At 44.9% G+C, this 22,471-nt stretch overlaps 1 protein-coding gene across 1 annotated transcript in view; it reads left to right on the top strand.

Annotated features, from left to right (window-relative positions):
- Positions 1-10,834: 10,834 nt before the first annotated feature.
- Positions 10,835-22,471, top strand: part of LOC112903678 (keratin, type I cytoskeletal 9-like) — a 28,001-nt gene continuing 16,364 nt past the window's right edge. The window contains exons 1-2 of the mRNA XM_025972904.1: positions 10,835-11,077; positions 11,404-11,547. Coding sequence (XP_025828689.1) covers positions 10,835-11,077; positions 11,404-11,547 — 387 coding nt within the window. The remainder of the gene's footprint in view (positions 11,078-11,403; positions 11,548-22,471) is intronic.

The raw sequence follows: 22,471 nt of genomic DNA, 5'->3' as shown, positions 1-22,471 counted from the left end.
ACGATCATTTCAGATCGTGGAGCACAATTTGTTGCTAGGTTCTGGGAGCAGCTCCATGATGCTCTTGGGACTAAATTAATTCGAAGCTCCGCCTATCATCCCCAGACGGATGGGCAAACTGAGCGAATAAACCAGATTTTAGAAGATATGCTCAGAGCTTGTGTACTCCAATTCGACAAGAATTGGGATAAGTACTTGTCATTAGCAGAATTTTCTTACAATAATAGCTATCAGACAAGTATTAAGATGGCCCCCTTTGAAGTATTATACGGTCGCCGATGCCGAACTCCTTTGAGTTGGTCACAAACCGGCGAGCGTAAAATTTTTGGACCCGATCTAGTTATGGAAGCAGAAGATAAGGTCAGGCTTATCCAGGGCAATCTAAAGGCCGCCCAATCTCGACAGAAAAGCTACGCGGATATACGAAGAAGACCATTACAGTTTCACGTCGGAGACTTCGTATATCTTCGAGTATCTCCTACCCGAGGGATTCAAAGATTCGGTGTAAAAGGAAAACTTGCTCCTCGATACATCGGACCCTTTGAAATTCTTGAAATCTGTGGACCTGTAGCTTACCGTCTCCAACTTCCACCTCAATTAGCGGCCATCCATAACATCTTTCATGTATCCCAACTCAGAAAGTGTATTAAAATTCCCACCGAGATCATCGATTCCCAAGCTATCGAAATCGAACCAGATCTGACCTATACAGAACATCCCATCAGAATCCTTGACACTAAAGAGAGAAGTACTAGAAGAGAGACCACCAAAATGTACAAGATTCGATGGAACCATCACATAGAGGAAGAGGCAACATGGGAAACCGAATCTTATCTTCAACACAACTTTCCCGATTTCTTCCAAACCAATCTTCGAGCTTAATCTTTCTGTCCTATTCTACTTCGGAATCTCGGGACGAGATTCTTTTTAGGGGGGGAAGGCTGTGACACTCAGGTAATTAGCTTGGTCACACATTAGAGTTTTGGTATGCTTGTATGTTTTAAGTGTGGTAAATGCGTATTTTATGTATGCAATGCTATGGAAGAAGGGATGTTTATGTAATTAATATTAACTAAAGGTCCTTTTATGCAAAATGGATGGAGATGGGGTAAGGGTTTAAAAAGCATAAGGGTTAGTTTGCAAAAGTGATATCTGTGGTTAAATTTCAAAAATATATATGAAATTACCATAGGGTATATGTGTAAAAGTAACTTTACTTATGGATTTACATAAAATATGAAATTATTACTAAGTCTATATTATCTCCAAAACTATTGCTCAAATACAGATGAACCTTAAAGAGAAGTTGTAGAGTTTGAAAAACCATGCACTTTTGCTTTTTGGACCATCTTCATTTGAGCATTGGTTTAAAAGTTGCAAGTCCTTTACAGTAAGGTCCCTGCCTTTCTCTGAATTTACACATCAGTCCACAAATCAGTTCATCCCCTTTCTTCCTCAGGCGCCTCTGCTCCCCCTGCTCTGCCTCCCCTGGTTCTTCTGCCGCCGGCGTAATGCGCCGCCCCTGGTCACCGCCGGCCACCCCCCTGCTCTTCCCCGTCCACGCGTCGCCCCTCTGCTCGGCCACCGCTCCATCCCCCCTGCTGGCGCACTGCCGGCGCGCCACGGCGCCTGCGGCACTGCCGCACCGCCACCAGTGTTCCCTGCCGCCGCCGTGCATCCGAGGTCCATCCTCCCCGCTAGCATCCCCAAACCCGAGCTCAGCTTACCGTGCCCCCTTTTGCCTCTCCAATTGCCTATAAAAAGTCGCCCCGGACCCTCCCCGCGCGCGTGCACAGACCTCGCCGCCGCCCCATTAGCGCCGCCAGCTCCGGTCACCGTGGGACTCGCCCCTCCGCTCAGTTCCTTCCCAAACCGACTACACCAGTAGCTTCCCCGTGCCCCACCGCAGCTCTCCAGCCCAGCCGCTTCCTTCCTCGCCCGCCGGAATCACCCCGCCGCCGTGCGCCTCCGGCCGCCGGTCCGGCCCTCCGCGGGCAGCTCGCCTCCGGCCATCCCAAGCCTCCCCGAGACTACCCACAGGTAGCGCAGGACCTCCTCATGCTCCCCCTCTCTTTTCCCCTCACCGCCGGCGACCCGTACGGCCGAATTTGGCCGGACTCGTACCTCCCCCACCGCCGGCCATGGCCTGGACCCAATTGCTTGGAAGGTTTTTCTTCCAGGGGGTTTTCCGCTAAATGTTAAGGGCTGTTCTGTAAAGGATAACTGTTATTTCATGTGAGAGCTTTCTCTGTCTTGTAAAATTCATAGTAATTCATAGAAAAATTCAAAAATAACAAAACCAGTTTTGTTAGAAAATAGATTTCAAACTCTATGACTTTTGTTAATAGAGCTCAGTTTGAAACAAAATATTTCTATCTGTATTTTAAATCTAAGTTTAAGGGGTAATGAACACTTAACCTTGTCATTCCATGTTTGGTTACTTATGAAATTTGGCATGAATGTTCTATGAACTCTAAATAACTTTGTGCAAGTTACAAACTTAACCTTGATTTAAACTTAACCTCTTTTATTTTGGAACTTTCAAATTTGAAATAAACCCAATATATAACTTTTCTCTAATTGGAATCTTTTATCATTCACTAATGTGATATTTTATAATGTCTAATATACAATCAAATTTCTATAATCTTTTAATTAAAAGTTTTGAATTCAAATTTTAGTTCATTTCAAATTTAAATTAAATGTTTAGTTCTTATTGCAATAAACTATACCATATCTTTATACATAGTGTTTTAAATCTAAAACCTCTTTATTTTATGCATGTTTGTGTTAATTGGGTGAGTTACAACATTTGAAATGTGAAATCAAATTTAAATTTTACCTTATTTATTTTATTGCATCTCATATAGAATCAACGACACTTGATGACGGGGACTACGAATTGGTGCCAGGACAAGACCAAGGCTTTTCCGAAGATCCAGCACAAGTCGTCGAGGAACTAACTGAAGCTCCGAACCCGAGTTCGGAAATCTCTGACACTCCTGCCCTCAACCCTACTCTAGAAGGCAAGCCCCGGACATATCCCATTACTTTATTTACACTGCAATCTATGTCTATCTATATTATATCTTGCATTAAGTCTAGGAATTGAGGTGAAACCCTAGATGCATGAATTCTAGGAACCCAATGTAATGCTCCCGAGTCCTTATCGGATAGTTGCCCCGCTAATAGGACCGGTAGAAGTCGAGTGATTTCCTGTCACTCACCCGATATAGGAGTTGCATGTTTACATTCCTGCAACCACTATAAGGATGACGGACAGGGTCATATGTTGTATCATGACCTGGAAGTTTACCCTGTCGGTTTTGATAAAAGCTTTAAGGTCGAAATGTGTGGTAGTGGTGGCTAAGTTTTTGAAAGTACTAGCCACATACCGCGAAATATGGTAAGCGGTAAGCCTAGTACCCGATTGGCCTGGCAAATGGACGCGCTCCCACCACTCGACTTTTATTTTATGTTTACACGCACCGACGTGTGGGAGTACGTTCTGCAAGGCAGACAGGAATACGGGTTTTGTAGTCGCGCTACAGACGTATGTCCTGTACACATTGGGTGTGCGTACGGTCCTGCAGTCGCTTGTGGTGGCCCCGATCCATAACCCGGAATATGAGGGAAACGGTTGCTTGGAACACCCTGTCGGTATTCCAAGCGTGTGTGTTAGGTTTACCTTGCAAGGTTAAATTCGATTCGAATCGTCCGCCTCTCACGAGGATTGAGACTGCTTATCCCTTCTGCCACATTGAGTAAGAAGTGGAACTAATGATAGATAATCTTGTTGAATGATAATCACTACCTTGCTTGCTTAGTGTAGGTGCTAATCTAGAATAATTACTCAACTAGAAGATGAAAGCTAAAACTTGAAAATAGTACATACTCTTTGTTACTTTTCAGCTGAAAATAAACCCAGAGCCTTACAAAGCCTGCATGGGTCTAGTTACGGGCTAAGTATACCCAGCCCCGGGTAAGCTTTGCTGAGTATTAGAATACTCAGCCTTGCTAATGTCTGTTTCAGGTATAACCTTTGAGAATCCCACGGACAACCTTGTGTGGCCAACGTCCGTTCCTTTTGGCTGGTCCGTGGAGTGGGACCCGTCCCCGGCCGGCCTAGACCCTTCCGAGTGACACCAGGCCCTGGGCTAAGCTTGGTGTTCGCCTTCGCGACGTGTGTAGTCGCGTAGAAACTTTTTCTTCCGCTGTGAGTTTAGACAAGCTGTTACGCTTGTCGGTTTGAACATGGTTTGTATAATATTTACTTATCTTTGAACATGGTTTGTATAAAATTTACTTATCTTTGAACTCGGTTTGTAATAATGTATGTATGGCTGTAAATTAAAAGTTGATGAGCTATCCTGTGATGTGAACTCGCCTTCGTGCGAGGTAAACCTGCTTCGATCCTGCTGAACCGTGGTTGTATCGGGCGGAGACCCGACAGACCAAAGGATTGTTTCGTTTGAAGTGCGTTAAGCTGATTGCAGTTGTACGGCGATCAATAGCGCACTTGAGCCGGAATAATTCGAGCGGTTCTGCCACACGCTCCTGCCCCGGGCGGCGGGCGGCCCGGCTCTGGGCGAGCGTGGCCCCAGGCGGCGCGGCTAGCGGGAGCAGCGCACGGGCGGTGGCGGCTCGGCGCGAGGCCGAGCGAGCGACGCGCGCAAGGCCGGAGCGCGGCCGCTCGGGGATGGCCCGGCGCGGGCTCGGTCGGCTCGCGGGACGGGCGGTGGCGCGGCCCAGGCGGGGCGCGCGGGCGGCAGGCCAGCGGTGCGGCTGCAGCTCTGCAGGTGGGCCCGAAGCAGATGTCGCGTAGGTGGACCGAGCGGGTGTGTGTGGGGGCGGTGTGGGCAGTGCCAGAGCAGGAACAGGTGGCCCGAGCTGGCGCACGGTGGTGAGCAGAGCAGGGACGGCTCGGGCATGGCGCTGGCGGCGGGTGTTGAGCTAGGCAGGAACGTGCGGGGCGCGTGCGCGGGCAGTGCAGGCGCTGGGCATGAGCGCACGGCGCGGACAGGCCCTGGCGCGTGAGCAGGTGTGGAGGCGCGCGGGAACGAGCCGGTGCGGGGCCGGTTCGGGTGGCATTGAAGCATAGACTCGTAAGCGCAGGCGCTACGCAGGTGCGGCACGAGCGTGCGCGCGGGGGCGTACGGGAGCTGGTAGAGCGCGACGTGGCGGCGCGTGCGGGAGCGAGCGGCACGCAGCGCGCTGGAGTGCAAGCGCTGGGCGGCCGGAGGACAGGTGGCGCGAGCAGCGCTGAAACGCGTGTGCGAGCGCAGGAGTGACGCGGCAAGGCCGGGCGAACACGGGTTCGGCAGCAGGAAGCGGAGGAGCAGCTGCACGGCGGCTGCAGGCGGACCCGCCCAGGGAGCAGTAGAGTCGCGCGTGGAGGACGTCAGAGGCTGTTAAAGGGAAAGCAGCGGATGAGATCAAGCGGCCTGCGGACTGCTCACAGGAGCTGCAGCCAGGTACGGCGGCCCTGCAAGTGACTGCACGGGCATACCGGATGTGTTTCTGCAGTGCATGTGCATGAGCAGAGAAGACTCAGCCCGTGAGCCAGAAAACCCTGAGGTTCGCGAAGGAGTCGGCATAGCGAACCAATCCGGCCCTATCGGCTTCTCCCATGAGTCCACGGCATCCAGCAGCACCTTTCCCTCGTCGATCGCCGAGCAAGACCACAACACCTCAGGAAAGCTCGTGAACCCTTTCATCGAGCTCTTCTCATCGCCAATCCTATTCCCCACGGAAAATTCACTTTCGGTCTGTTCTTCTCCACAACCAAGGTTTGCCCTGACCTACTGAATCTTCTTAATGCCGGCGATTCCTTTGCCGGAATATCATCGTTAACTTCCTGTTATCTGTTTTTTCCAGGCCAGGGACTTAATTGCTTCGTTTTAGAAGGTTCTAGGGTGTTTTTTGTAAGTTTTCCAGAGTCTTCTTTATATCAAATCAGTGAACTTCTACATTTCATAGATTTTCGTAGGAAGTTCATAAAAAATGTAAAATCAGTTTTGTTTGGAACCCTAAGTCAAACCCTACAAGTTTTATATTGTGCTCTTGGATTGAAAGTCTTGAATTGTGGTCTAGGTTAAATCTTAGGAAATGAGTGCTTTATTATACCTTGTGTTGTATGCATGTGTTATAGCTGAATATAGATCATAAGATGTATGTCTCAAGTACAGATGTGTGATCTTTAGTTAATCTTTTCACACGAGTACTCAAGATTCCTGCCATCCAGACTCTGTCCTCATTTTGATTGCCATTTCCTTAAGGTTCTCTTCGTATAAAGATCCTTGTTAGTCCGTGTGCATCTACTGCTTAGCTAATACGCCTCGACAGCTATGCTTCAGTGTCAGGTTATCAACCCAACCACTAAGCATCCGTTTCCTTGAGTCTATGACGTCCCTGTGTAACAGCTGTCAGCCGGTGCTTCTACCATCGGCTGATTAACTGATACGGTTGTTATCTTTCTAGTATCAGCTATTGCCGATACAATCCTGTTGTTTTGTCCTACCTTGGCTGCACCTAGACGATGTATCGGAGATGCACACACCATCTTAGAACTCATGCTATCGGCTGATCTAAGCTGATTCTAGATGTTTTCCATATCGGTTATGACCGATCCATCCTTAGTGTTCCCATCCTTATCCACACCCTTCTATCTACCGATTTATCAACTGAGAGGTCGGCTATCTATATCTATCGGTCATATACCCTCAACCGCACTCCAATCAGCTATACGTCACTCAATTGTTGTGCTGACGTAATCGAGCCGACACAACCACGTCTAGTTACCTAGGATAACACTTAAGCACATCTCAGATAAGACAACTGCTTTAGGAATCATCCTTCAGCCAAGGTAATCGATGCTTTCATTGATCATCTAGGAACCCGATGCACTCATCAATCGGCTAAACCCATATTGTTCCCATTGGCTCTGTAGCCAATCCAAATTAGTTCTTCTCCTAAAGCTCTGTTTAAGTTAGTTTCAGATCTTTTGATTGTTATACGAGTAATATGTTAAGTGAGTGTTGAATTGCAACTTTATTGTAAAGTAAGATAGTTTCATATGCATACTTTAAATGTAATGTTGCATCACATGTAGATACGATTACTTTCGGCAACGGTACCTGCGAGATCTTCCCGGAGTCTACAGAGGATGTTTCTGAAGACCAAATGAACGTCACCAAAGGATTATCTGAAGCCCCGAACCAAAGTTCGGAAGATATTAACATTTCTGACTTCAGCCCCACCAGTAAAGGCAAGCCCCGGACATAACCCACTATTTTATTTACACCGCAATCTATATCTATTTACGTATTCTATGCATTAAGTTCTTAGGAATTGCTTGAAACCCTAGTTGCATTATCCCTAGGAACCAATGTATTGAGTAGTAGCACTTGAGTCCGACTAGCTGCTATGCTAATAGGACCGGTAGAAGTCGGGTGATTTCCTGTCACTCGCGCGATATAGGAGTTGTAATGCTTACATTCCTGTTACCACTATAAGGATGACGGACGGGGTTATGTGCAGTATCTTGGAAGGGAATGATACCCCGTCTGTGTTGTTAAAAATTTTGATAAGGTCGCAGTGTGTGGTGATCGGGGTTAAGCATTTGAAAGTACTAACCACATGCCGTGAGTTTTGGGCAAGCGGCAAGCCTAGTAACCAATCGGCCCGAGGAGTGGACATACCTCCCACCACTCGTCTTGCTTCTTCTGGTTACTTAAGTTCGACGTGTGGGAATACGTGTTGCAAGGGCAACCAGGAGTACGGGTTTTGTAGTCGCGCTACAGACGTACGTCCTGCACTTTGGAAGTGCGTATGGTCCTGCAGTCGCTTGTGGTGGACCTGTCCACGAGTCGGAATGAAAGGCAAACGGTTGCTTCGGAACGACCCTTTGGTGTTCCAAGCGTGTGAGTTAGGTTTACCTTGCAAGGTTGGAAATTCGATTCAGAATCGTCCGCTTCTCACGAAGATTGAGACTGCTTGATCCCTTTGTCACATAGAGTAACAAGAGCAACTTTATGGTTATCAAAGATGATGTTTGGCTAAAGGATATACCATGCTTGCTTAGTTATAAGAGCTTATCTAGAATGGATAATCACATAGAACCTGAAAGCTAAAAGTTGAAATTAAGGATCTACTTTTATTGCTTTTCAGCTGAAATTAAACCCAGAACCATTATATTGTAATTTCCTGTGATGTAAATATGATGGTGATTGTATCTCTGGACTCACCTTCGTGTGAGGTAACCTTATTGATCCCGTATTCAGTGGTTTATCGGGACGTTACCCGACAGGCCAAGGGATTATACCGTTTGAAGAACGTTGGAGCCCTCAGGAATGGACTCACGTACTTGAGCCGGAATAATTCAGGTTGGTTCTGCCACAGCCCGCTGCCGCGAAACCTCGCCGCCGGCGCTAGAGCCGCCGGCCGCGTCGCCTTAGCCGCTTCGCTGCCGTCCGATCCAGATCCGACGGTCTAGATTAGATCTAGACCGGAGTCAAATGAACCGATACCGGTCAACCCTAGGTTATTTTGCACTTTAGCCCCTGAGTTCTACCGAAATCAACCCGCAGTCCATGGCAGTTCAAAAGTATTTATGAATAAATCCTTTTCTTATGTTTAAGCCCCTGTACTTATCTAAAATAGAACCCGCCATCCCTAGCCCCTCTGTTTTGCAATCTGAACCCTAGATCTAAGGTTTAATAATATTCTAGTCCTCGGTTTCTTTGCCCAGAGCCCTTCTAGTTTCAGATCTTCTACAAATAATCCCCTCGAATCATATTTTAGCCATAACTTCTCTGAGAGTCGCACGTACGGTAAGGACGGGGGTTCGCATCTATACGTGTAGTGTGGTGGTTGGGCCTACCCACCCTATTTGTTCCATGATCTATGGGTCTACTGGAGCTACCCACTTTTCATCGATTCTCGCGCTCACACGACCCTTGCGACGTATACAGTAGCTTTATAATGATGTTTTGCTCCGTTTATATTACTGTTTCTTATTTATTGTATTTGCTTGTTTGTATATACTTGTGTGTTACGATAGACGGTACGTAGTTCGAGGGTCCGCTAAAGCAAGACTTTGAAGACGTTCCCGAGTAGCAGCAGTACTTTGACGAAGGCAACTGGTCCTTGATCATATTCCGGTCCTAATAACTTTATAAATGCACACATTTACTTTATATGCATGCATGTGTCTAGAATATGATGGATCCAAACTAAGGATGTGCCTAGTTTCTTTTAAACTTCCTTAATTTAAACCTGGGTTGTTATATGTAGCTACGCTAGTTGCTATTTCTTAGACTTTTATTTGATAACCTGAAAATCATGCTACACTTGTTTAACTTCATGTTCTGGAATACTTTATTGGTAATAACTTCAAGATCACTGCATTAATTGGAACATGGAGAACCACCCAGGAAAGCAGTGCAACCACAATACTACATGGCTCTAGTCTTGGCTAAATAATTAGAAACTTTAGCTTGTAATGGTCTTACCGAAAGGACACAACAGGGGAGTGCGTTGATGGGGCATAGCTCGGTCCTCTTGGAGGCTTTGTTTATGGTCCTTGGCTAAGATACCGCCTCATTAGCAAGAGTTATGACCACTGCGGCCTGAAACCTTAGGGGACCATTGCAAGTTAGGGAATCTTTATAAAGGTCTCATAGTGAATCCCTGCCACTCACCTTGGAAGTGTTTAAGGGCCTTGCAAACCTGGGAATCAAGGGCAACACGAGTTGTGGGTAAAGTGTACAACCCCTGCTGAGTGAAAACTGATATATCAGCCGTGCTCACGGTTAAGAGCGGCTTGGAATCTCACATGATAATTAAACTTAAAGACGATCTAAATTGATGTTCTTTATTCATGATGTTGTTACTTATCTCTTTTATTTATTTAAGGGTTGGTATATACTTACATTTAGTTAATGCTTGCTAAATAATACTTGATCAACTAAAAATGCTTATTGCAGTCATACCATGCCAGCTTTTCCTTGATTAAAACCTTGCATGTCATATAATTTGCTCCACTTGCTGAGTACCAACCATAAAGGTACTCACGCTTTCTCAAACCAAGATAATTGTCTGGAGTTCCCTGAAGATCTTGAAGAGTACTAGGCATATGTCTCACAGTTATCTGCCTGTGAAGTTGAAGTCCGCTGCTAGTTATAAATATTTATTTATTCGCTAAAGATTAAGACTGTTGGTCATGTAATAAAGTACTATGATACTCTCTTTTGTTATGATATTGTTTCCGATATACACTTGTATTGTCTATCATATGTGTGGAACTTAATCTTGGCGCACATATAAGATGCATTCGGTTCCATTTACAAAACCGGGTGTGACAGAAGTGGTATTAGAGCAGTGTTGACTGTAGGATGTTAGCCTAGTTAGTAATGATCGAATTTTAAGTCTCATCTTGCTTAGTAACCTAGCTTCTGCTTGCTTGCTTTTAAAAAATTGCTTATTTCTTGATTATAACACTATTATCTCATCCTTGACTTCATGCTTGCCTCTCAAGTGTGTTGATGTTTTCCAAATTTTTTTTCTTGCTTTAAGGTCACCTATAGCATTTTCTAAATACCCTCTATCTTACGTTGTCCTCACTTTGCTACATATGGCCAGAACTAGGCAGACCGTTTGCAAGAGCACCCGTGGACCGCCTCATCCGATCCATCATCCTCTGGAAGTGCCCGATCAGGAAGAGCCCGAGCAGCCGGAGGACTTGCCTGTGTTCGCGGTGGTCGATGACGACGATGATGACTACTACGGCTAATATGAAGGAGGCTGGGTGGACACTGACACTGAGGAGGAGCCCATGGAGCTGCCCGAGGACCACCTGACGCTACAGGTGACAGCAATGAGGACGCTGCAGGAGGAGACGGTACCGATTCAGGTGCCGCAGGAGGAGACAATGCTGAAGATGGTGATGATGACCCAGTTGCACCTGATGGTGGTGACGTGGATCCAGATGATGATCCAAAGCCAGCCGATGCAGCAGACCCACAGCCACCAGAGCCCCATTACGAGAAGTAGATACATCACCTGGACTTTGCCGAAGGTCCATTCCCAGCACTTCTCTGGAGGGCCATGCAGAGAATCAGCTTCCCACTGATGCAACGTAATGAAGCTTGCCTGTATAAGAATGCTCAGCAAGAGGAGGAGTGGTTAGTGGCAGTAGTGATCAGTGTTACGGATGAGAGGTATGGTAGCCGGATGGAGTACTACAAGCACTTTGATGACGTGCCTAGGAGGACTTTGGACGCAGGGACCAGTGAAGCTGCCAGAAGAGCTCTCTACTATCTCTGCCATGCTTATCGGGATGAGCTTCAGGGCACCGAGTTTCAGCAGTTCCCACGCCGCATGAAGGGTGCCACCTATGCGCAGATTCCTGCCCCAACCCCTAGGGAAGGAAGTTTGCTTATGGACACCAGGCAGGAGTTGGTCGCCGCTCTCAGCACTGACTTGGATGCTGCCAGAGCAAAGATCCAGGAGGTCAAGAGGAAGTTGAGGAAGACGATCAGGGAGAAGGCAATTCTGGAAGCTCAGCTAAGGGGAGATCAGGAGTTACCCCCGGAGTACGACAGTGATGACCATCGAATACCTGCCAGAGTCACCTCCCCGCAAGCGCGTTCACTACGGAGAGCCTGGCTACCACACCCGCTATCGTTAGAGATGAAGTCTTTATGTAATCGCTAGTTCGAACGGTCTTTATAGTTTGTTTAATTTTAATTAATGTTCCTATGTGCTTGGTTTTGTGAGAACAATTTGATTTGGATCTTTGTAATGATTGTGATAAAATTATGGAGTGATGACCATAATAATATCAAGTTTTTAATAAAGATAGATAGTTTATGTGGTAGAACCAACCTGAATTATACCGGCTCAAGTACGTGAGTCCTCTCTTGAGGGCTACCTCGTGCTTCAAACGGTATAATACCTTGGCCTGTCAGGTAACGTCCCGATAAACCACCGAACGCAGGATCCAACAAGGTACCTCACACGAAGGTGAGTCCAGAGATATAAATGCCATTATATTTTTACATCACAGGCAGATATATTACAAAAGTACACAAACCATCATCAGTTCCCAGTGAAGGGAGATTATTACAAAACAGGTTTTAGTTTTAAGTCAAAGCAGCGGAGTTTAAAAGCGTAAATATTGTACACTTCGTTATTACAGATATCATGCTAGCCCTGGCACGACATCACTCAGCGGAATATGGGTTGGCCGGGGACGGATCCCACTCCACGGACCAACCATCAGGCAGGGGGTAGGGCCACGGTGTAACGAATGCTGGCTCATCAGGGAGATTACCTGAAGTAAATCAACAAAAGCAAGGCTGAGTATACTAATACTCAGCAAGACTTACCCGCTCATGGTATACTTAGCCATGTATCTAGACTTATGTAGGCTTTTCAGGTTTTGGGTAGGGTTTTCAGCTGAAAAGCAACAAAGAGTAGATCCTTATTTTCAACTTTTAGCTTTCAAGTTCTAGTTGATTAACCATTCTAGATAAGCACCTAAAACTACTCAAACATGGTAGAATCTTTAATCAAACATCATCTTTGATAATCACAAAGTTGCTCTTGTTACTCTATGTGGCAAAGGGATCAAGCAGTCTCAACCATCGTGAGAAGCGGATGATTCTGAATCGAATTCAACCTTGCAAGGGTAAACCTAACACACACGCTTGGAACACCAAAGGGTCGTTCCGAAGCAACCGTTTACCTTTCATTCCGACTCGTGGATCAGATCCACCACAAGCGACTGCAGGACCATACGCACTTCCAAAGTGCAGGACGTACGTCTGTAGCGCGACTACAAAACCCGTACTCCTGGTTGCCCAGCAACACGTATTCCTACACGTCGAACCAAGTAACCAAAAGATGCAAATACATGTGGTGGGGGGTATGTCCACTCCTCGGGCCGATTGGTTACTAGGCTTACCGCTTACCATATTTCACGGCATGTGGCTAGTACTTTCAAACGCTTAACCACCGCTACCACACACTGCGGCCTTATCCAGTTCAACAACACAGACGGGGTATCATCTCAAACATGATACTCCACAAAATTCCCGTCCGTCATCCTTGTAGTGAATACAGAAAAGTAAACATTACAATCCCTATATCGCGCGAGTGACAGGAAATCACCTGACTTCTATCGGTCCTATAAGCAGAGCAGCTATTCGGACTCAAATTCTAGTGTTCAATACATCGGTTCCTGGAATTATGCAACTAAGGTTTCCAAACAATTCCTAAGAACTTAATGCATAAAGATATATATAAATAGTATAGTTTGCAGTGTAAATAAAGTAGGGGTTATGTCCGGGCCTTGCCTTCGCTGGTGGGGCTGGGGTTAGTCAAATTAATATCTTTCGAACCTTGGTTCGGGGCTTCAGAGAATTCCGCGACGAGGTTCCCGGGGTCTTCAAAACAAACTCCTTCTGGTTCGGGGATTAGCTGGTAATCTCCGTCGGTGAGAGTGGACGAGTCTACATGAGATGCAAAGTTACCAGTTATGGAATGCATATACTTTTATGTTATTTCACAATAAAGTTGCAATCCAAATAAAAGAATAGGACATTTCGACAAATAACCTAACTACCCTGTACTGGGCAGTCATTTATCGAGTATTAATTATTTTATCTAGATACATTAAATGTCTAAATTAACTTTACTAAGTATCTAAGTAATGGCATGGGACAACAGGTGGGGTGATGCCTAATAATTAAATTATTCTATCTATTGTTTGTACTATTTATTTATATGAATTCCATTTCGATATTAAATTATGTACTTACAATAACAAGTACAATTGTTTTGGTTGTTTCCCACCTAACCTTGGGTTAGAATTTTAACAAAAAGACTACATTATTATAGAACAACACCAGCAAATACTTTCATGATTTTAGAGCATTTAAATTTATGATATTAATCATACAAAATTAACTTATACATTAATTATAATTAAACTTATATACTAAGAAATATCACTTAAATGATAGAATAATTATTTTTCTTAAATTCTACATGTTAAAAGAAAACTAACACAACTAGTTTCACAATTTTATCATTTTTCTATGAATTACTATGCATTTTCTAAGTCTACAAGTGACTAAACTTATCATTTAAATTAGGTCATCAAACTTTCAGAAACTGAAGTTTATCCCTTAAGTAAAGTTGTAGATCTTTAACTAAGGATTCCAACAAATTTTAGTTTGCATTTTTATGAATTTTTCTCAAATAGATATAGCATTTCTAAGTTGGCAGCATAATTTACATAAGGGGGTCCTTTGGTACTATTCATCTGAGTCTAAGGGTTTGCATAAAACCCCCTGGGTTTTCAAGTCTTCTAACACGGGGTCCTTGGGCTGGGGATCAAAGCAGAGCAGGAAGAGGGCAGCCGTGTTCCGGCGATGGCGATCACCGGCGGCGAGGTCCAAGGGGAGGAGAGGGCTCAGGGGCTTACGGCGGTTCTGTTGCACCACTTGTCGAGGGCTGGGGTAGTCTGTAAGATGGATCTCGACGAGGACCCGAGGTGGCGGCGGAGGGGTCACCGTCGACGGCGAGGCTCCGGCGGTGAACGTCGGCAGGGAACCTGCGCATGAGAACCAGTACGTCATGGGGAACGTGTAGGTACAATCAATTGGAAGGATACGCGTCGGGTCGGAGGCAATCGACGAGGACAGTGGCGGCGGCGGCGAGGAAGAATACCGGTCGGGGAGGCGATGCAAGGCACTAGAGATGCCACGAAGTGGCCGTAGAGCTCCGTGGTGGTGATGTGGTGCTGGCTAAGGGGTTATGAGGGTGTGGGGAGGCTCGAGTCGTGCTGCCCACGGTGAGACCGAAGGCGGCGGCCGGGGAGAAACGGCGCGGCGGCGCTCCGGTGTCCGAGCGAGGAAAAGGAATGGCCGGGGAGCTGTGCAAGGATGATGTGTAGCTGAAACTGGGGTCAGTTCAGGTGGAGCAGCTGTGGAGGGGTGGGGCGACGGTGAGCTCGAGCTCGCCGGTGTTCGGGTGGAAGAGGTGGCGGCGTTCTGAGGCGTCGGAGTGGAGAAAGAAAAGAAGAATGCGACCAATAGCTCCACGAGATAGTTGTAGTGCTCAAGTGCGTGCAAACACGAGGATCGGGCAGTCGGTTTGGAGCTTGCCACGGCGATGGCTCGGTGGCAGCCGAGCGGCGGTGGCGCGCGCGTGGCGAGCGCAGGAGACGCCAGGGAGGGAGAGGAGCAGAGGTGGGGGAGGCAGGGGGCGACGCGTGGGCACGTGTAGAAGCTGGAGCTCGGGGTCCTGCGCCAGCGGTGAGCGGCGGTGGCAGAGCTGAGCAGAGGGGGAAGCGGGGATGACAGAGGAAGAAGAAGCAGGCAGTGTCAGAAGGGCTTGTTTGTAATTTTCAAAAAGTGCAGGGACCTCTCGGTACACTAAGATTTCTCGCTGCTACAAAGGTCAAATGAGAAAATGCTCAACATGAAAGTTCTAGAGTTTTTCAAACTCTACAACATTGTTTTAGGGCTTAAGTTCAGAAAATCAAAGTTTACCACTCCTTAAGTTTAGTTTATGAATTAAGGTAGAATTTGAGTTACTTTTGTCTTTATTCAAATAATTTGATCAAACTTTGGGTATGTTTACAAATTTTCCTGGGATGTCATGATTACTTATATTTTTACACATTAGTCCCTAAGTATAGCTGAATTTGACTTTTATATTCCAACCATTTCACATGTAAACCCTTATATTTGTGTTAATTACACATAGGTCCTTAGTTTCATATAGAGTCTATTTTTCTTAGGTTTTAACTTAACTTTTGTACTTTTCTTCTCTATAGTTATTTAGATTTGACACTTAGTAGTACTTTTACCCAATTACACTCAAGTACTTATACAATTCAGTAATTACAAATATACCCCTAGCTCTCTCTTTACAACTAATATACACCATAACATGCATACATATATCACACTATTACCTAGTGTCTATATCTCTAATTACCTGAATATTACAGCCTTCCCCTCTAAAAAGAATCTCGTCCCGAGATTCCGAAGCTGAATAGAATCAGACGATTAGATTTGAGGATTGGCTTGAAGAAAATTTGGAAAATTTCGTTGAAGATAAGATTCTGTCTCCCAAGTTGCTTCTTCCTCGGTGTGATGATCCCATAAGATTTTATACATCTTAATTGTCCTTCTTCTGGTGAGCCTTTCCTTGGTATCTAAAATTCGAACAGGTTGCTCGACGTAAGATAGATCGGGTTCAATCTCAATGGCACAGGTCTCCACGATTTCTGTGGGTACTTTGACACATTTCTTAAGCTGAGAGACATGCAAGACATTGTGAATAGCGGCCAATTGAGATGGAAGGTCAATTTTGTAAGCCACAGGGCCACAAACATTGAGGATTTTGAAGGGTCCGACATATCGAGGTGCTAACTTCCCTTTTATACCGAAACGTTGAACACCTTTGGTAGGTGACACTCGGAGATAGACAAAATCTCCTACTTGGAATTGCAGAGGTTTCCTCCTCTTATCTGTGTAGCTTTTCTGTCTGGACTGAGCGGTTTTAAGATTAGATTGAATAACCTTAACCTTATCTTCGGCTTCAACGATTAGGTCTGGTCCGAAGATTTTGCGTTCACCGGTCCCAAACCAACTTAAAGGAGTTCGACATCTGCGACCGTATAACGCTTCAAAAGGAGCCATTTGAAGACTAGCTTGATAACTGTTATTGTAAGAGAATTCAGCTAGAGCAAGGCACTTGTCCCAACTTGTACCATAGTGAATAATACAAGCTCGGAGCATGTCTTCAAGAATTTGATTAACTCGCTCAGTCTGTCCATCCGTTTGAGGATGATACGCAGAGCTTCGTATCAGTTTGGATGCAAGAGCTAATTGTAACTGTTCCCAGAAGTGTGCAATGAACTGGGGTCCTCTATCAGAGATGATACTTTTAGGAACACCGTGTAATCGAACGATTTGATCAAGATAGATCTCTGCATACTTCTTAGTTGAATAAGTGGTATGCACAGGAAGAAAATGAGCTGTTTTTGTGAGTCTATCAATGATTACCCATATGGAGTCATGCTTTTGAGATGTGTTGGTAAGACCAACAATAAAATCCATGCTAATGTCTTCCCATTTCCATGACGGAATGGGTAATGGCTGAAGTGTACCAGATGCTTTTAAGTGGCTAGCTTTGACTCTCTAGCAAGTATCACACTCAGATACATATTTGACAATTTCTCTTTTCATTCTGGTCCACCAAAAATATTGTCGTAGATCTTGATACATTTTGGTGCTGCCAGGATGAATAGAGAATTTGGATTGATGGGCTTCATCAAAGATTTGTTTACGCAGTGGATGATCTTTAGGTACAACAATGCGATTGTTGAACCATAGGACTCCTTGATGATCGGTGTGCAAACATTTATATTTGGCTTCTCCCAGAGATAGCTTTGATTTGATGATTTTGATTCCCTCATCATGTAGTTGCGACATGATGATTCTATCCTGCAGAGTAGACTCAATGGATAGCAGATTCAGACTACCTTGAGGAACAATCTCTAGATTGAGTTTCCTCATCTGATGGCAAAGAGTGTCACTAAAGGTGGATATGGATAAGCAATGACAATGTGACTTGCGGCTAAGTGCATCCGCAACCACATTGGCTTTGCCTGGATGGTAGTGTACCTCAAGGTCATAGTCTTTAATCAATTCTAACCAACGCCTTTGCCTCATATTTAGGTCAGCTTGAGTGAAAATATACTTGAGGCTCTTATGGTCAGTGTAGATATTACACTTAGCGCCCATAAGATGATGTCTCCAGATCTTGAGAGCATGGATAACTGATGCTAATTCAAGATCATGTGTTGGATAGTTTTGCTCATGAGTCCGAAGTGCTCGGGATGCATAAGCAATAACCCGGTTGTTTTGCATAAGGACACAACCAAGGCCAATTCCGGAAGCATCACAATAGACATCAAAAGGTTGAGTGCTATCTGGTTGAGCTAGCACTGGAGCAGTTGTCAAGAGTTTTCTCAAGGTATGGAATGCTTCCTCACATTTGTCATTCCAGCAGAATCTAACTTCTTTCTTTAATAGCTCAGTCATGGGTTTAGCTATCTTGGAAAAGTCTGGAATGAATCGGCGATAGTATCCCGCCAATCCAAGAAAACTTCGAATTTGATGGACTGAACTTGGAGGGTTCCAGTCCATAACTTCTTGAACTTTGGTTGGATCAACCGATATGCCTTCACTGGAAATAGTATGTCCTAAAAATTTCACACTATCCAGCCAGAATTCACACTTCGAGAATTTGGCATAAAGGCGATGATCACGTAGTCGTTGAAGAACGACACGTAAATGATTAGCATGGTCTTCTTTGGTTTTGGAGTATATCAAAATGTCATCGATGAAGACCACGACGAATTTATCGAGTTCCGGCATAAATACGGAATTCATGAGATACATGAAATATGCCGGTGCACTAGTGAGTCCAAATGACATAACCAGATATTCATAAAGTCCATATCTGGTCGAGAAGGCCGTTTTTGGAATGTCACAAGGCCTAATCTTGATCTGATGATAACCAGAGCGTAAGTCAATTTTAGAGAAGACCTTAGCTCCGGCTAGCTGATCGAACAAAATGTCAATGCGGGGCAGAGGGTACTTATTTTTGATAGTAACCGCATTGAGTGGACGGTAATCGACACATAGCCTTAGGCTATCGTCTTTCTTCTTGACAAAGAGAGCAGAACAACCCCAAGGTGAAGCACTTGGACGTATATAACCCTTATCAAGAAGATCTTGGAGCTGGATTTTTAGTTCTGCTAATTCATTTGGAGGCATGCGATACGGCCTTTTTGAAATAGGAGCAGTGCCCGGTTGAAGTTCAATGATAAACTCGATGTCTCTATCTGGTGGCATTCCAGGCAAGTCGTCTGGAAAGACATCGGGGTATTCACATACTATAGGAATATCCTTGACTTGGATATTTGTAATGGCATAGGTGCAAGGATGCAAACATTTTGGCTGAGGCAGATAAAGGGTGGTGATCCCATAGTATGGTGAATCAATTTCAACAACTCGGGAAGAAATATCTAGCCGCACTTGATGTTTAGTCGTCCAGTCTGTCCCAAGTATAATATCAATACCCTCCAAACTTAGTAAAACCAAATCAGTTTTGATTTCTATGCTACCTAACTGAATTGGTACACTTTTAGCCATTTGGTTGGAGGTGATTTTTCCTCCAGGGGTAGAGATTATATATGACCCCTGGGTAGAACCAAGATCGAGTCCTAATCGGGTACCACAGTTGTTACTAATAAAACTATGTGTTGCTCCCGAATCAAATAATGTAACAACTGGTTTGTGGTGAATAGAGAATGTACCCGACATGACGGGAGCTCCATCAGGAAGTTCTGCCAGAGTGGTGAAATTAACCCGCCCTTGCTGGACTTGCATTACCGGTTTCTTGCCCTTGTTCTGGTTCCCCTGAGTAGAGCGCTGCCCTTGATTAGGTTTCTTGGGCCACGGACAATCTCTGATGAAATGATCCGCGCTTCCGCAATTGAAACAGCGATAATTGCTGCTTCTCTGTGGCACTTGTTGAATATTTGGCCGTGGGCCAGATTGTTGCGGTTGTTGCGGAGGAACGGGAGGTCTGTACCTTCCTTGCTGTTGGGGCGGCCTGAAAACCAATCTACCAGTTGGGGCATTCCACTGCGGTGCTCTGAACGGTGTATTGGGAACAACCCGATACCTCGGTGATTGAGCACTCGAGGGTCCAGCAGGGTTCTTTCTCTTTTTCTCAGCATAATGTGCCATGATGCAATCTTCTTGAGTTAAGGCCATATTAACCAGCTCGCTGAAAGTATTTGCCCTCACTAGATTCAGGCGTTCCTTGAGCTTGGTATTAAGGCCTCGACGGAAACGATCTTGTTTCTTGGCATCATTATCTGCATGATATCCTGCATATTGACACAGATGATTGAAGTTCTGTGCATACTGCAGGACTGTACTGGTGCCTTGGGTAAGTGCCAAGAATTCATTCAGCTTTCGCTCCAGCAATCCCTCAGGAATATAGTGTGCTCTAAAGGCTGCCCGAAACTCATCCCAGGTGATAACATGCCCTGCAGGTTGCATGGCATAGAAATTGTCCCACCAGATCCGAGCAGTACCTCGGAGTTGCTGGGCGGCAAAGGAAGCTTTGCTTGAGTCCGCACAAGGTATTATCAATAGAGCGAACTTCGATTCAATGATATGGAGCCAAGCATCGGCATCCAAGGGTTCTTCAACTTTACTGAAAAAGGGAGGCTGAGTACTGATGAAGTCCTGATAACTGGCCACGGGAGGATTGCGGTCATCACGACCTCCGCGGAACTGTTGATGTTGCTGGTTCTGTTGTGCTTGAACCAGCAAGTTGAGCAGCTCAGTTTGCCGAGCCATAACTTCGGCAAGGTTAGGAGGTGGCGGTGGCGTTTGTTGAGAACAGCTAGCCTGATCTGCCCGAAAACCTTCCGGGGTTCCACGCGTGGCTCCAACCATCTGAAACAAAGGAGATGTCCATCATTAACCATATAGCCTTACTCCCAATTTCAGAAGATATATGACTTAGATAAACAATGCATATACTCCATTCAATCATCTCATTTCAGAATCATAAGGATAATGAACAGGATGATAAAATAGGAAACTTATATTACAACACTTGTTCTGATTGTTCTCCGCATCACACATCCAAAAGATCCCTACGCAGGCCATCTATGTTACAACAAATGGCATAAGATCTAGCTAAGTTACATATTACCTAAGTTATTACACTCCCCACAAGTTACATCTAAATAGTCGACGATTTGCTAGACTAAAAATCGTCGAAGTTGCCTATAGACGACTGACTGCCAGAGGGAGAGTGATAGGGACTAAGAACAGGATCCCCATGCTCGGAGTCAATCTCTGAAACACCCTCAATCTCTTCTAGATCTTCTTCTTCTTCTTCAGGCATTATGGGTACAGCGGGAAGTATCGGTTGCTGCTGCAGTTCCTCAATGTGAGCCTGGGCATCATCAGCTTCAAGTATCAGATCATGGACTTGTGCCTGTAGGAACTCAATAACAGTGTCGCGCTGAGTGATAATATGATCACTCTCATTGATCTGATCTTCTCGATGGAGGATTGTCTCATCTCTTGCTGCAATGATTTCATCCTTTTGAGTCACCAAGGCTTGTAATTCCACTATTTGGGTCACTTGACGGTCAGCATTCCGATAGTGGCTTTGAGCCACACCAGTTAACTGACTCATACCGTGACACAGTAGAATCTGGTAATGATGTTGCACATCCATGAACCTGGTAATGATACGGATGGTTTCTTCAGCCAGATCTCCTAGCATATGACCAAGATGCTCTGTCCGAAAATTCCATTCCGAATTATCAGGATCTATGGTAGGAAATAAACCAATAGGATATGCGGCAACTTCTGTCGGATGCTGATTGCAGAAAAGTTTGATAGCTTCCAAGGCAACAGTTTCAAGGGTATCAACCAGACGATATCCAACCACTTCCACTTCTATGGGATGCCATGAGGAGCGAAAAGGGCGTTGAGGAATTATCATCTTAACCCGGCACCGAGGAACTCCTTCTTCACGATATTCTACCCCATCGTATTGAGGAGGCTCTGTATAATGAAACAGACTCAAGGATTCCCACAATAGACGAGGAAACCCTTCCCAGTGTAGGGCATTAGTGTGGAAGTGCCCCTCCTGATCCCAAAAGGCATTGGAAGGAGCAGCCATCTGCGACAACAATGCAAATGGTAAGATATATTTACCCTGCGAAAAGCGCACAAGGTAAATGGATTAAGATAGCTACTTCTGATAATAGCAAAGGCTAGAAATTAGATGGATACTTAAGGGACTCAGCTAAAGATTGTTATTTACCCAAACTAAGAAATACCAACATGTTACCTATTTCTTAAAGCAACAAAATTAAAGATCCATTTTGTTGATTAATGTATTATGCATGCACGCACTATTCGATCTCACAAACAAAAATAACTGCCAAGTAATCTTGGTCTTACGTGATTAGTTACGGTGGCACAATATAAATACATCTCTCTCTATTAACTAGTCGATAAGTTCTATCCGTCCTAGTTTCGTAATCGTGGTTAGTGTACCTGCAGAAAACCACAATACATATATATATGTGACAGTTCATGTATTTGCAATGCTAGGCAAATATTTTGTTAGTGTGAAATTTGTGTTTGTTTGTATAAAGCTTATGTGTGTTTATGGGAAACTTTTGAAAATTTAAAAGTACAAGTAAAAAGGGTATTTATGTGATTTTATAAAAGTACAAGTCCTTTTATGCAAATGTTTGATTTACAAAAGTAACTTTCACGTTTACTCAGGGCTAAAGTGTAAAAGTGCAAGTCATCATGACATGTCTATCCAATCATTA

The sequence above is a fragment of the Panicum hallii genome, chromosome 8 (genome assembly GCF_002211085.1).
Source record: "Panicum hallii strain FIL2 chromosome 8, PHallii_v3.1, whole genome shotgun sequence".
Lineage (NCBI taxonomy): Eukaryota > Viridiplantae > Streptophyta > Magnoliopsida > Poales > Poaceae > Panicum > Panicum hallii.
The sequence above is the reverse complement of the archived record's forward strand: the minus strand, read 5'-3'. Positions and strand labels throughout refer to the sequence as shown.